The sequence below is a fragment of the Vicugna pacos genome, chromosome 24 (genome assembly GCF_048564905.1).
Source record: "Vicugna pacos chromosome 24, VicPac4, whole genome shotgun sequence".
NCBI lineage: Eukaryota > Metazoa > Chordata > Mammalia > Artiodactyla > Camelidae > Vicugna > Vicugna pacos.
In genome coordinates, this window is record NC_133010.1 from 6,606,841 (window position 1) to 6,622,348 (window position 15,508).

At 36.0% G+C, this 15,508-nt stretch overlaps 1 protein-coding gene across 2 annotated transcripts in view; it reads right to left on the reverse strand.

The window, feature by feature from the left end:
* PIK3C3 (phosphatidylinositol 3-kinase catalytic subunit type 3) overlaps positions 1–15,508 on the reverse strand; it is a 110,651-nt gene that overhangs the window by 58,137 nt on the left and 37,006 nt on the right. For both annotated transcript variants that reach the window (XM_072948973.1, XM_072948974.1), the window contains exons 8-11: positions 13,693–13,797; positions 12,948–13,040; positions 6,369–6,554; positions 330–484 (exon numbers count right to left, since the gene is read on the reverse strand). In XM_072948973.1, the coding sequence (XP_072805074.1) occupies positions 330–484; positions 6,369–6,554; positions 12,948–13,040; positions 13,693–13,797 (539 nt within the window). The remainder of the gene's footprint in view (positions 1–329; positions 485–6,368; positions 6,555–12,947; positions 13,041–13,692; positions 13,798–15,508) is intronic.

Consider the following 15,508-nt stretch of genomic DNA (forward strand, 5'->3'; position numbering starts at 1 on the left):
ACCCTTAAAGGTCAGTTACTATCGCTGTATCTCCATTTTTAAGACGAGAAACTAGGGCCACACAAAGAATACTTATACAAGTTTACCCAGCTAGTAAGTGGCAGAGTCAAGCTTTGAACTCACATATTCTGACTCTACTGCCTACAAAACACTGCCCTGTAATGTAGCGTTTTGTGTTCCGTGAGAGCACACGCCATATTCATTGGTAAAGCTCCCAACTTGATCCCAACTAGGGTTTGGTATATCTGGGGAAAAAGAAAAGGAGAAGACAGTTTGAAAAGGTGGAAAAAGATCAGATTTGAAAATACGTCCTCCCTGGATCTCCGTACCTTTCTACTTCTGCAGGATTTATTCCAGAATTCGACACACCCTCTGACACTGAGCCCTGAGAATCCTTCTTGGTAGGTTCCAATCCATTCTTTATGTCATCAAAATTTTCATATTTGAGAGCCTGGACCAGCTGTAAGAGGTACATCAACAAATCCTGGAAAACAAACAAAAAATAAGCTAATACTAGGGGGGAAATGCGGTATGATTATAGACACATTATGTCTAATTATTCCTAAACGTTGGCCAACGGTTTACTTCTATCTACCACGTATCAGCTCCGTACCTTGGGAAGGCCACTAGGTTTTTTAACCTCTTGATGCCTCTCTGGGGCCTCATCTTTAAAATGGTCATAATCATATACATTTCAGAGATTGAGCTGTGAAGATTAAATCAATTAATAGAAGAAAGCCACAGAATAGTGCCTGGCACAGAGTAAGGGACTGATAAATGCCTTGTTACAGTGTTATCCCAAAAGCAAGGCAAAAACACAAACACAAAGATGAAAGATCAAGATGGTACATAAGAAACTAAGAAATTAGTGAAAGATCCTTTTTCAGCAATAGATCAGATAATGGTATTTTAGGCACATAAGAAACTCCAAGTTTTCAAGTTTTCAGAGTTTTTGTTTCATAATATTTTCTGACTGGGATTTTTAAAAATATTGCATTTTTTTTTTCCTTAGAAGCTTAAGTTTTAGAGAGTTTGGGTTGCTTCTTAAATGGAAAATACTATAAAAATGACATTTTTAACGCTCTTGGTTAAAGGAAATGTTTACTTTCCTGCCAACTATCAATAATGGCTTGAAGAAAACAAATTCCTAAGCGTGAATTTACCATACTTCTACTGACAATCAATGAGATAATTAGGACTAAAATGGTGTCAACAAATTAGCTTTTACTTTTCTGAGTTTTCCCTTAATGTAAAAGACTCTTTAGGTTTAATGTCCAGAATGGAAATATTCCCTACCTTACTCTATAAATGTAGTTCTTAGCCCTTCCCAATGACTATTACAAAAAAAACCCAAAAAACCACAAAAAAACCCACCCAAATTTTGCTTTTAAAAATTATTACAAATTGAAGAAACTCACAAAACTCAAAAAAAATGTTTAAGTACGTATTGTCTTCCAGTGCTAATTGCCACTCAGGCCCCTAAAAACTCATAATTAGAGAATTGTGAGACTTTGTGACTGCTGGTTCAATTTTAGTCAGCTTTTTAAGCCCAGAAACCAGGTTAAGTCCTTGGCAAATATTCCACGGACCACTCTTTCCTTGTGCATTTGTAACAACCACTGCGTTTGTAATTACTTCCTTCCTTCCTCTGTCATTTGTACTATATTACAAACTCCATGAGGACAAAGATTACTTTCCATCAACCTATTTTTCCTTACTTAACATCACAAATATATACTTTCCATAATTTTTCTTACATTGACACAGTCAGTATTTTTTATAACTGCCCAAATACTGACTAAAAGCAACACACATGATCTTATCACTAAATATGATTTTTTCACAGAAACATTAAATGAAAGGTTAAATGGCTTATGAATTCTTAATCAAATAGATCAATATCAGTGGCCAGGGAAATCAAATGACTCTATATCAAAGCACTTCCAAAGTGTCCTGTTTTTAAAAAGAAATTTTTAATTGGAGCAACAGACATTTGGTTTTCTATAATTTTATTTGAGATTTATGGCATCTGATAGCTACAAGTCTACGTACATGCTTTTTCTAAAAAAAAAAATAGCAAATCACATAAAACAATTGACTAACATATTTAATCACAAGTATCCTTCTTAGGAGGTGTTACAAGTCAGTTTCACTGCTAGCTTTCACTAACAGGTATGCTTCGAAAACGCTCCTGAATGTATCACCTGGCGTGTTTTCCCAGTTAAAGAAAAGACTTATAACCACATGCAATCAAAAAGGCTACACTGTTATTAAATTTCCCAGGAAGGAGAAAATTCAGAAGAAAACTACTGTTTTTAAATCACTCATAGCCATCTGATTGTGTTGGCTACTCCATATTCAAACTACACTTTGCTTCATTTGTATGAAAATGAATTAAGTAAGTATAAAGTCTGTTTGCTCATTAGATAGTCACATCTTGAGAAATATAAAATTCCTCCAAGCATAAAGGACATAAGTATCAAGTAAAACAAAACAAACAAAAAAAATGACATTTCTTTCTCAGGCAATTCGGTAATTCCAAGAGCTATGAAATACTACGTAGGCAGTAATCACTATTTTTCTCAAGAACAAGTTAATTCTAATGCTTCAGAATACAAATGCAAAGTTCCACGTCAAAAATCACTCCCATTTCTTACTGAATTAAGAGTAACCCTTCAAGTAGGCATTTACTGTTATAGAGACATGAGTACATACATCTCACACTTCTGTTAAGTGACATGCTTTCTGTTTTTCCTGGACTTTTCAATCTCCTTGCTTTTGCTCATATTGCTTTCTCTACTTGGCCTGTAAACTCATGTCCAGCTCTGAAAACTCTACTCTTCCTTCAATGTCCATCCCAAATACTACATCTTCCTCAAATTCTAATGGGGAATCTCTCCTTTTGAACCACACAGCAGTAAGGAATACGGTTTTAAAAATTCCTAAACAGAACATTAAAAAAATCAAATTCAGAAAGGTATTAAAACACTGAACAGGATTTACTTTACAAACGTATGGCTGGCACAGCATTAGAAATTCAGCATATATTTCATATATAGTATATATTATACAGGGATGTTTTCCAGATTGCATGATGCTATACAGGGACCAATCTCACATCTATTAAAGTTATTAAGAGAAATCACTAAAGTAACTAGATAAAGCATAAGATTAAAATAAAAACATAGTTTTCCATTTAACTGAGAGAAATAAAGAGATAAAAGGGGTGAGGCAGTTCATAATACTAACAACTGTTACAGAATAAATACACTTTTAAAAATGTGATAATATAAAATTGTGACTTGAATAAAAAAAAAATCATATATGTCCAGGAGGGAAGATTTAATATAAAGACATGAATTTTTCTCTAATGTAATATATACATTTAATGCAATCTCACTTAGTATTTGGGTGGAGTTTTAAGAAAATGATAAAATTATTCTAAAATTCTTGGGAAGAATAAATGTACAAAAATTATTTTTAAAATTGTTTAAAAAGAAGAAAGAGGGTATTTATTCAATCATGTTTCTAGTGTTATAAAGCAACTGCAATTTTTTAACAGTATGATAAAAGCATAAAAAGAGAAGATTGATAGAGGGTTATCAGCAAAATGTAAAAGCCATATATTGTTGGATTTAATAATTCCAGTGAAAGCTACTTATTCAAGAACACAGAAAAATATATATACACAAGTCTGTTCACTAAAATACAGTTACAGAAAAGATCACAAATAATACAACCGAGTATCAGGAGAGGGTAACTGGTTAAATAAATTATAAAATAAACTTGTAGTAAAATACTATGCTGCTGTTTAAAAAGAATAAGGTAGATCTACAGGCGTCCATAAAGTATAAAAACACAGTGTTTTTCTATAGATTAAAAAGTACATTTAGCATCCTTGGTCTTGATATTCATTTGCCTATAATTCCAGGTTTTACGGACGCAAAATGTATGTGCTGCAGGGATGAGAAAATGTCTAAGATTATACTGTTCAGTTATTAATAAGGCAAGTTTTTAACAATATGGGATATTCCTCTTTATGTTAATTTTTAAAAAGGGGTATATATACACTGTACCTGCATTATGTATGCTTGCAATTTGCATAGAGAATACATGAAGAGAGATATGAGTGGCTACCTTTCTGGGGATAAAAAACAGTTGGAGGAGTGATGTTGTTACTATTTAAAAGCAAAGCAAATCAGAAAAAAAAAAAAAAAAAAGATGAAAGAAACAAAAATACGACTTGCTTCCAGGGATGGTTAAGAGAGGTTTCCCAGAGATGGTGAGGTCTGTGCTACAGCTCACAGGGGGGACAGGAGGAAGACGCCTCTGGGACGATGAAGTGACAAAGGCAAGGCTACTGGAGAGACTATGATATATTGGAAAAATCAGACTGTGCAAATATAAAACACAGTATTTTTCATTCAAGTTTTCCAGCCGCTCAAGATGTGGATACTTAGACAAAAGGATCTCTGACGTATATTTTCACGCTATGATTATAATATATATTATTATATATAGTCTACAATTACATCATCCCTTGCAATACCAAAAAGAAAATCACATGAAGTTTGTAACACCATAAATACAGTACTCCACAGATGAAGCAACAGCAAGGGGACATTTTAAACCACTTAGAAACGAATGGTACAACATGAATGATCTTCATATGAAATTTACATAATGGAAATATACAATCTTCTGCTTACGTGTATGAGTAGTTTTCAAAATTTTGCCCCACATAGTTTTTTCTTCTTACTGAGCTAAATTCAGAGAAAGGGAAATCCATAGATGATGTAACTACTATGCTGTTTATGCTGTATCTCTAAAACCTTACAAAAAAAAAAAAATCTAACCACCATATTTTGCAGCTTAGGATACATGCCGTATTCCTATCATTATCCTCCACCTCAGAACAACAGAAACAGGTCAGTACTTGCATGAATACTGTTAACTCCAGAGACAGTCAAATGCTTAGCCTCTAAGCTTGCAAGCGAAGCATCAAAAATGATGACTTACAATTTTTGTTTCTGAACTCATGCTGAGGGGCTGTCCTGACTACAGCCCAGAGGCTTTTATCTAAACTCTGACTCACGACAAACACAGATGGAAACTTAATGACTTCAGTGAGATTTCTAGTGAATTTCAAAATAAATATTTCATTATTTCAAATAAATATTGTAATAATTTTTTTTTCACTTGTGATACAGTAAAGACAATGAAGGAGAGGATACCATGCTGAATCACGATGCTAAGAATTACTATTTGACAGAAGAGTGAAAAACATCCCATCCTCAAAATATCTGAGATTTGCCTCAAAATAATCTAGTAGCAGGTCGGGCATGGGGAGGAGAGAACAACTGGGGTTAAAGATGGAGCAAAATTGGCTGTGAGTTGGCAACTGCTGAACATGAGGGAATTATATATAAGAATATACTATATTATCCATTTCAGTGTTTAAATTTTACGATGATTAAATACATATACAACTATCCACCTTAATAAATGCTGTGTTTTGCTTCTTGAAATTCAGACACCACTATGAATTCAAAATGATTTTTTTAAAAAAGGTCTTTGATAATAATTGTTCTTTGGGATCAGCACTCCATTATAAACCGAGGCTTGAGAAGAGTTACCCTGTACCCCACAGGCCCTGCAGGTTAGCATCAGCTATTGGGTCACGTTTGAGAACACATTCTCCCTATAAAAATTAATAAGTCAAAAAAAATTACTAGATTAGTCTACCTTATTAGGAATTACTAAAACTCAATATCCAGCAATGCTCTGTGTCAACACTGAGTGTTCCCCCTTCCCCGGTGGCCTTACGTGTGTATAAATAGCCAGCATAAGTTTGCAGTCTTTGCCTTCCAGAGGATTCAAAACCACCTTCAGAAAATCTACATATACACATCATTGTCAGCAGCTTAAGTTTAAAGGAGGAGTTTGAAGGAGACTGAGATGACTGTGCATCTCAAAGCTTTAAAGGCCCCAAGGGCTTTTCAAGGCCACCATTAAATGTGGCTTGTTGTAGACTGACTGATAGAGGGGATCTGAATTATTCCCTAGCTGGTACTGCATTAAACCATTTTTCATTAGGATTCCTTTTTCCAGACAGAGCAAGACCAGCCCTGCTGCCAGGGAAATGTCCTGGGAGACACTGTCCTATCACGTAACAGGTCGGGAAGTAAATTTTCATTTCACAGAGAAGTCCTTGGAGGAATATTTTAATTTTACTTCTGAAAACACACATAGTATATCCTCTTCCCTTCTAAAAATCTCTCTCTCTCTCTCACACACACACACATACACACAGTCTACAATCAGGCTCTAGTTTAAAATGTCCCTAGCTGAATGAATAAATACTGCACCTCATCATCCGCCTGTCGTAACCTGGCAACTGCATACCGCCTCACTGTGGGATTGGTGTAATGGGAAGACAGCAGCTCCAAGGAGTCCTCCACATCCATTGGCTTCCACTTTCCCAGCAGCTCCAATGCCTGTTTGGCCTCCTGCGGTAGATCCCAGTTAACACACTTCAAGAACTTCGTCAAAGCCTGAAATCAGAAAAGATTTAAAAATTAGAAATCGCTTGTTCTGGGATAGGGGAGGTCAAGGGTGACCTAGTCAGAGCTCAACCTGGTCCGGAAGGCAGTCACAAAGTTAACAACAAACCCCCTGCATAAATACAAAGTTATGCATACAATCCTAGCAAAACATGCAGGATGGGGGTGGGCGGGGGAAGCATGTTTCCTGTAACTTCACATTTTTTTCAGGTCAAACCACTACACAGCATTATGAATTTTAAAATTTTCTTCGGCTTTTTTTCATTTTGCCTTTCTTAATCTAAACTACATCGGGCGTCAAGACAACAAAACAACTGAGGTATGACTCATGAACTCTGAGATGCCTTAGGAATACTTCACTTTATAACATCAACATGTGACATAAAATACCGTCAAGGAATCAGAGTCCAAAGCCAAGAAGCGAAGAACCCCCACCACGAACCCCACTCTTGAAACTCCTTCTGGCTGCATGGCACGGACCTCTGCTTCGAGCTTACTGGCGAGCAAGTCACTTTCCTTACGTATCGCTCTGTTGTCAAGACCCCCTTCACCCTGTACTTCAGTTAACCCCAGGCTCTTCCTTTTCTCTCTTCCGGTGACCACATACGCAATGACTTTAATTTCATTTTTGCACTTCATTTTGACTCTCTGTATTACAACGTGAAGTTGAGTTGCATATACAGACACAGCCTTGGGAGGGCAGGTCCGCAACCTTTCTCCACTGTAATATGTTTTATTCACAAATAAAATTCTTCAAGCAGTCAGGAAAAAAAAATGTACCATTTAGTACTGCCCATCATTTAGTGCTTCCTCTCTCCATGTAAGAACACAGACTGCCCTCCTAACTTATTCCAAGCATTTATTTTTCATTTCTAAAATGTTTGTCTAGATTGAATGCAGAAACAAAGCGCCACTTCTTAAATAACTCAAGTGAAAGCTTCTCCATTTCACAGTACATCAGCAGCCTTAATATAAACGTGCAGGTACGTACTTAATACAAGCAAATCCTGCGGCATGCCCACGTCGTCAATTCAATAACTGAAACAAACCAACTCCCGGATAATCAGACTTAGAGATTTGTTAGAAGATTCATGGAGCACGCCGCTGCCACGGAACTGAAGGCCCTGGACAAAGGTTTCACAGCTCGATAGTGCTAAATGTTATGAATGTAAACAAGGTGGGAGTAAAATGAAGGAAGAAACAAGAATAATGAGAAAGGAAGTGTCAAGAATCTGAAGACAGCAGTAGTAATGATGAAACTTCATCTCAGATCCTTTAAAGATGTTTCACTGATCTGCGTAAAATGAAGGTAAAGGATTCAAATGCAATTTTATCCCTAGAGCTCCCACAGGTAACTGGACGGTGCAGGCTTTCGAGGCAGTGTGTTTGGGTTCAAATCCTAATTTCTAGCTTCATCCATTATTACTGAGTTACAAGAAGCACATTATTTAACTTTTAAGGAGTAAGGCTGTGGTAAAGATGAATAATGAATGCAAATGTTTAAAACAGTATATATGTAATAAATACTTGATGAATGTTAATTATTTTATTATCTGATATTATCATTGCTATTTTTGCTGTTGAATCAGTATCAAATGTTAACATTACTGAACATATTACATAATAATTAAATTGTATAATTTATCCTATATTAACAGCAATAAATACTTTCTGAACCTCCTTTCTGATCTCAGAATCACCTGTTATCACCCACTTTTAGAATCATGACCACACTTCAGAGCTGAAAACACTGTACTGATCACACATTTCTAATTTTAGCTTCTACCAAGTTAATGATTGGAAATTTCTACTTTGTTGCTAAAAGAAAACCTGCTCCTCTACTCAAGATACTTCGACACCAAATGTGTGGGGTTTCCACACGAAACAATTCCCTAATTCTCCACAGACACTAACTGGGTATCCTATAATTTAACTGAATTCTGACACTCAGTGCACATTGCCGAAGCTTAGGAGTGAGTCTCATGAAACTGCTTCCCATTTCAGATGCTAATTATGTCTTTTTTTATTCTCAGCTCTGCTCCAATCAACTTAGTTCATCGTCCTTAATAGCATCGCTTGTTAAGACACATTCTGTTGCTTTAGGGGTTTCCTGCTGCCAGTGATACCCAACTCAGAAGCACAGAATTCAAGGCTCATTACAATCTGGCTCCATCTTTTCTATTTAAAGAACATTCATTCAGACTTTTCAGTCTTCTGAGCTAGTGTTAAAGCAGGCAGTTAGCAAGGTATCAGCAGAGAAAGGGGGGGCATGGGCCATGTGGCAGGAAATCACTTATCTTGAAATGACACGGGGCCTAGAGGGCAAAAGAAAGGCAGGAATCTCCAGGGTCCAAAAGGAACCTTTTTCTCGTTATGCCCTCATTACAATGAAACTAGTCTTGCAAATAAGAAATATTCCTCTTGCACCACGCCACATTTCCAATCAAGATCAAATAAGGACAAAAAAGCCCTCCTCCCCTTATGAAGGCAGAGCTGGGATGAAAATCAGGAAATATGACCCAAATCCCTCCCTCCTCAATGAATATTCCACCCAGTCATTTTACACCCGATATAACCAGCCTGCCAAAGAAACTCGGGGCAGCTGCTCACCTGAGTCTGCCTGCTCACCCTCCTGAGAATTTAGCCTCCTAATAAGTTCTTGCTTTGCCTTCTTGGCCTCTGCATCTTGTCTCTCAATTCTTTCTGCAGTGAGACACGAACCTACTCTCTGTAACAGTAGCACTCTGCCTTGGTCACATTTTTCTTTCCCATGAAAAATGATCATCAAATAAAAACGACCATCAAAGTTTTGTTCAAACTTCAAGACCCATCTTAGCTCTGTAAAACCTTCGTATCACAGCACACTGAACTTGTCCCCTTCCACATGTCTATGACAGTCATTACCTGTGACGCTTAATCAGTTACTATCCTACGCGTCTCCATTTTGGTTGTGTATAATTATCTTTTCCCTAAAACAATTTTAATTTATACGAAGACAGGGACATCATACCTTGAAGCCCAGAACCTTAAATAATGCTAGACTAAGAGTTGATAGCAAGTGTTTGCTGAACTGAATTCATTTCTGCTTTGGCTTGCCATCAACTTCTTGCCAGGAGACACAAGTATGCTAATTGTCCTGACGTCCCTGTCTCAGAAGCAGCCTCATAAGAGTATTCAGTGTGCATCACTGTTACCTTCACCACAGATGATTCTTCCTACTGTGTTCGTTCCTGAAGCATAGTTGAAAGGCATTAAGTTAAAATAACGTTTTTTTAATTAACGCTTTTATCCAAGAAAGACCATCTACACATATTAAAAGCTGGATTTAGTAAGTAAGAATATTCACTCTTTGGGTTCCACAAAAATGAGTCACTTCCTACATGCTATGGACCACAAACGCTAAAATACTACATAAATTTAACTGATTTTGTTAGATGAAGTTATTACTGTGAACTTTTCAGGTGCCAACATCAAGTTTAGACTAGAAGGCTTTTATCTAAAATACTTAAGACAGGTCATTTAGGAAAAAAAAAAATTGGAAAGGCCAAATTTAATTAAAAAAAAAAGAGAAGTATAACTTTGTAAGAACCAATTGCCATCAATTTATTTTCTGAGCACTGCTTTCTCTCTAGGAAATCTTTTCAGCTTTGAGACTCAGATGTCAAATAACCTAAATCACAGTTCCTGAGAAATGGACCTTGAACGAATTTCTTTTATAAATAAAGGACAAAGGTACAGGAGTATTTATTTTCTACAAAACCCATTTGAAATTATTAGAAAGATACAGATGTGGCTATGTGAATAATTCCTCTGGTCACTTCCAGACCCATACATATTTGGTTTACTGAAAAGTGTTTTCTAAACATTAAAAAGTATTATTCACTCTACTCCAGTGATTGCAAGAATCCTGTAATATATCCTGAGAATTGAAGTTTCATCATCGACCTTTTGAAAACTTGAAATCAACTAGTTAAATGAAACTTGTCACACACTTTATATCACTTGAACATTTTATTTATTTTTTTTGCACATATCTAGAAGTAACTGAATTTCAGTGGGAAGTGACTACTTGTTTAAACAAACAATTTTTCTTCCAAGTCCTTCTCTCTAAGGGAGTTCTGCTCTGTAAATCTATTCTATGCTTTCTGAACCTACACATTGTATCAGGCTGAACTCAATATCTTGTTGTGTTGTTTTAGACAACACTGTGCTGCATTCAAGATGCAATTTCTGTTACTCTTCATTTAACAAAGCATCACGATACTAACTCAATCTTTTTTAAAACACAGAGTCACAAACCTCTGCTTCTGCTGCTGAATATTTCCTTTTTTTGCAGTGATGAAGAGAACAGCACTCAAAAGCTACAGAAAATGTGAAATTCCTCCATGTTTTGTTGTAGATATAAAAGAGAATGAATATGAGTCATCCGCAAAGAATTCCCCAAGGCTTCAATACAGGATAAAGAAGAAAAGCTGAACAGTTACAACGAGCTGCAACTGGACTTTTATCCTAACTTTTACAAACTAAAGGAAATATAACTGTTTCAGAAAAACAAGGTAACAAAGTTTACGGTCTCATGAGATTGGAAACACACTCATTCATTCTCACGTAATTATATAATAGGTTTCTGATGGATGTTAATTTTCCTCATGCAGCTCCGTTTTGCCTGCAATGCATTTCAGAACTCCTGCTAAGGTACGAATGATGCTGCAAATATTTCCTCTATAATCCTCTTTTCTATGACTTCATAACTACCTTCTGTTCTAACTCATAAATGTGAGCCTATCAAGAGGCAGCATTTATAAGCTTTGATTCTGCACAGGTTTCTCAACCTTCCTAAGACTCAAGTTCCCCCACCGGGGGAACAGGACGAACAGTATCTACCTTGTGGGGCGGTTGCGGGATTGCAAAGATCCCTGGCACACAGTGGTTGTTTAATGGATGCTGATTATTATTATTCTACCTTAACAGTTAGTCCTGGAACCCATGTTCTAAGAATTTATTGACTACCTTATGAACTAGAAAAGACAAAGTTCACTATCATTTAATTGACTCATATTAAATATGAGGAAACTGAAGCAGTCAAAAAGCTTCTTCATGACAATAAACAGTAATAAATAGTAAGACTCAAAACTAAGTCTCCAATGGAAACAGCCTAAATGTCCATCGACAGATGACTGGATAAAGAAGTTGTGGTATATTTATACAATGGGATACCACTCAGCCATAAAAACTAATAAAATAATGCCATTTGCAGAAACACGGATGGCCCTGGAGAATGTCATTCTAAGTGAAGTAAGCCAGAAAGAGAAAGAAAAATATCATATGATACTACTTATATGCGGAATCTTAGAAAAAAAAAAAAAGACAAATGAGCTTATATATAAAACAGAAACAGACTCACAGACATAGAAAACAAACTTATGGTTACCAGGGTGAGAACGGGGTGGGAAGGGATAAACTGGGAGTTCGAGATGTGCACATACTGACTGGTGTATATAAAAGATAGACAAGTTTATACTGTATAGCACAGGGAACTATATTCAATATCTTGCAGTAGCTCATGGTGAAAAAGAATATGAAACAAATATATGTATATGTATGACTGAAGCATGCTGTAAACCAGAAATTGACACAACATTGTAAACTGACTATATTTCAATTAAAAAAGCCCAAATAAACAGTAAGTCTCCAGACTCAAGTCTAATGCCAAGTACTTCATCACAATTCTCTCCCCTAGAAACGTTCTCTACTCCATAGTTTCATTATGGAATGCAAATGTCTAGTTCTGACCTCGCCTCTCTCCTGCACACCAAGCTGGACTCCACCAACTCAATTAACATTTCAAATTACATTTCACGCACTCTCTCTCAAGCCACATTTCCTCCAGAATTCTACAGTTCTTTTAATAACGTAAATCTTTTGCTAATCCCCCCAGGCTCAAAGAGGTGAGAAGAATGAAGATTAACATGAATTCACATTTACTCTGCACCCACTATGCACCAAGTACTCTGCCAGGTTAGTCACCCGTTTTATTTTTCCACCTGTGAAGGAAGACTGTCATCGTTAGAAAAATGAGGAAACAAAGCTTCCAAAGCAATTTGCCTCCCCTTACACAGTAAGAGTAAGTTCAGTGCCAGAAACAGAACCCAAGTCTGTTGCCTTAACCTTCAGAAATTGTTTATGTATCAACAAGCTAGCACACATGTCTTTTTCTGTACACCTTCGAAATTTTTTTAAAATGGAGTAACAGACAGATATCTATACCTTTTTTTTAAATTTGAAATTAAATACGTTATTTCCATGGCAGTTTTACTTTACTTTGCTCATTAGCAACAAAATTTGTAGATAAATTTGACATATGAAAATATTCAAGACACTCACTTTTTCTTGATTTGTAAGATAATACCTAAACTTCCATACAAGATCTTGTTCTTCGTATGTAAGCTGCTTGGTTGGCGGATAACTCACAATAATCTACAACAAAGAAAACAAAATGAAGTACTTTGATCAAAAAACATCTTTTCACTTTCATTTATTTAAAATTTTTCATTTATTTGAATATATCTATAACTGAAGTATTATAGAAGCAAGGAGAACGTACATGCAGACAAGTAAGATTTAAATTTGCTGTAATCAGTTCAAAAAGGATATTATCAGAGTGTCACAGGGAGAAAAAGATAAAGAAGTCACACTCCATATTAAAAAAAGTACGTAATTACAGGTAATTTACTTCAACCCAAAACACAACAAACTAAAATAACAAAGCATCTCCCTCAACCCCACTCCCAAAAAACGGGAAAAGATAATAATAAACATTTCTCTTGTCAAGTTTAATACATACAACAAGGCCTCTCAGGCAATGTACCTTAGGGCCAGTTTCTAAGGACACGAGATCCAGAAAGCATATGCTATCTGTAGCTCTGTCTCCAGAGCTCATATATTTACTGAAAGCCCCCAAATGATTAAAAAAAACTACAGAAATGCGACATTGTTGAAATCACGTGGGGCTCATTAACCTGGAAAAAAACGTGCATCTGAATCACTTTCAAGTGACGTGCTCTCACATCAGTTGCAACCAAAATACTCACTTAATTATTTTTATATTCATATTTTATAAGTTCCTTACATTTAATTGATCTCTCGTGGCAGCATTGGGTTTGAGATCGTGGTCAGAAGGTCCACTTCTTAAACTTCGGGCAAGTTTGTGGTGCTTGCTCTCAACTAAATTCTCCTGTAAATTATTTGAAAATATTAACCAACAAGGGAATTTTACCAAGAGTCAGTTTCAGTAGCCGCTCAGAAATAGAAAAGTAAATAGCTACATACTTAAGATCGTTTTATAATACTTAACATTTTATTCTTGTTACAGCTTTAGTCTCCTATGTATCTTATAAAAATAGATCACCACGTGGAGACAGGTCAACTAAGCATGCCTTCTGCTTCACAAGTGCACTATGCACAAGCTAGCCCTGCTTCTTGTTTTAATTCGCCTTGTATTCAATGTTTTCACATCACCTACTCATTCAAATATCACCTTGAGTCTAAAATCTCCCCTGACAACCCAGACTAAAGCATCCTCTTTCTATGAGCTCCCAGAGAACTTGTGACATCACTGTATCATCCCCTTAGAGTTTAACTGCCACTAGTAACTGGGGGCAGGGACAATGATCATAATACTTGAATCTATATATCTGGCAATGACTGTTTTACTTACGGCCAAAATCAGTTTTGAACTAACCACCTTTTCTTAAGAGACTTTATTTTATTCATTTTTGCATGTGTGAATTGTCCATGTTTGTTTTATTTTGTTTTCCCCTAATCTTCAATTGGCTTTCTGGTCCTTTGTTCTTCAGTTTCTAAGAGTTGTTTACATATTAGACAGTTGGTCCTTTGTCTATGGTGTACGTCACAAACAGTTTCTTCCAAGCTGTTAATTGTCTTTTGACTTTGTCTCGGTGTTTTTGCCATGCAATGTTTTTTAACGTAGTCAAGTTTATCAATCATTTAGCGCCTCTGGATTTTGAGTCAGCATTAGAATGTCTTTCCTTAGACTCAGAGTAAATTACTAGCAATGTTTCATTTTATAACATTTAAATCCTTGATTCATTTAGAGTTTTTTCTTATGTATGGCATGAGTAATGGATGTGATTTAACTTTATCTTCTTCCAAATGGCTGATCAGTTCCCCCGCACTAGGCTCCAGTGATGAAATGCCACCTTTATCAGCTTCCATACTTACCTGGATCTATTTCTGGGCTTCCTGGTTGGCTCTCCTAGTCTATTTGTGTATGTATGTGTGCTAGCACCACACTTACAATTACAGTCTGTTTTACTGACTGATACAGTGCTATACCAGCTTAGTGGCACTCAATGTTTCTCTGTTAAAATGTATTCCTCTATTTAGTTAATATTAACAGCTACAAACTGAAGTGAATTATTGAGCACAGGGGTGAGAGGGTAGCTTGCTTTTTTTGTTTTTCTTAATCTTTCGTCTTATGCTTGCTTGCATTTAAAACTAGAAATTTTTTGACACAAATGAACTTATTTACAAGGCAGGGACTCACAGACACAGAAAACAAACTTATGGTTACCAATGAGGAAAGGAGGGTGGAATAAACTGGGAGTTTGGGATTAGCAGATACAAACTGCTATATACAGAACAGATAAGCAAGGTCCTACTGCACAGCACAGGGAACTATATTCACTAACTTGTAATAACTTAAAATGAACAAGAATACACATATATATGTATAAGTGAATCACTATGCTGTACACCAGAATCTAACATTGTGAATCAACTCTACTTCAGTAAGAAATAAAAAATAAATAAATAAATAAATAGAAAACTAAAAATTTGTAACAGATGCCCTAGATCTTTTCTCATTTTTGGTTTTTTTTTCCCACAGTATCCGTAATGTTAAACCTATCATTGTTGGGGAACAT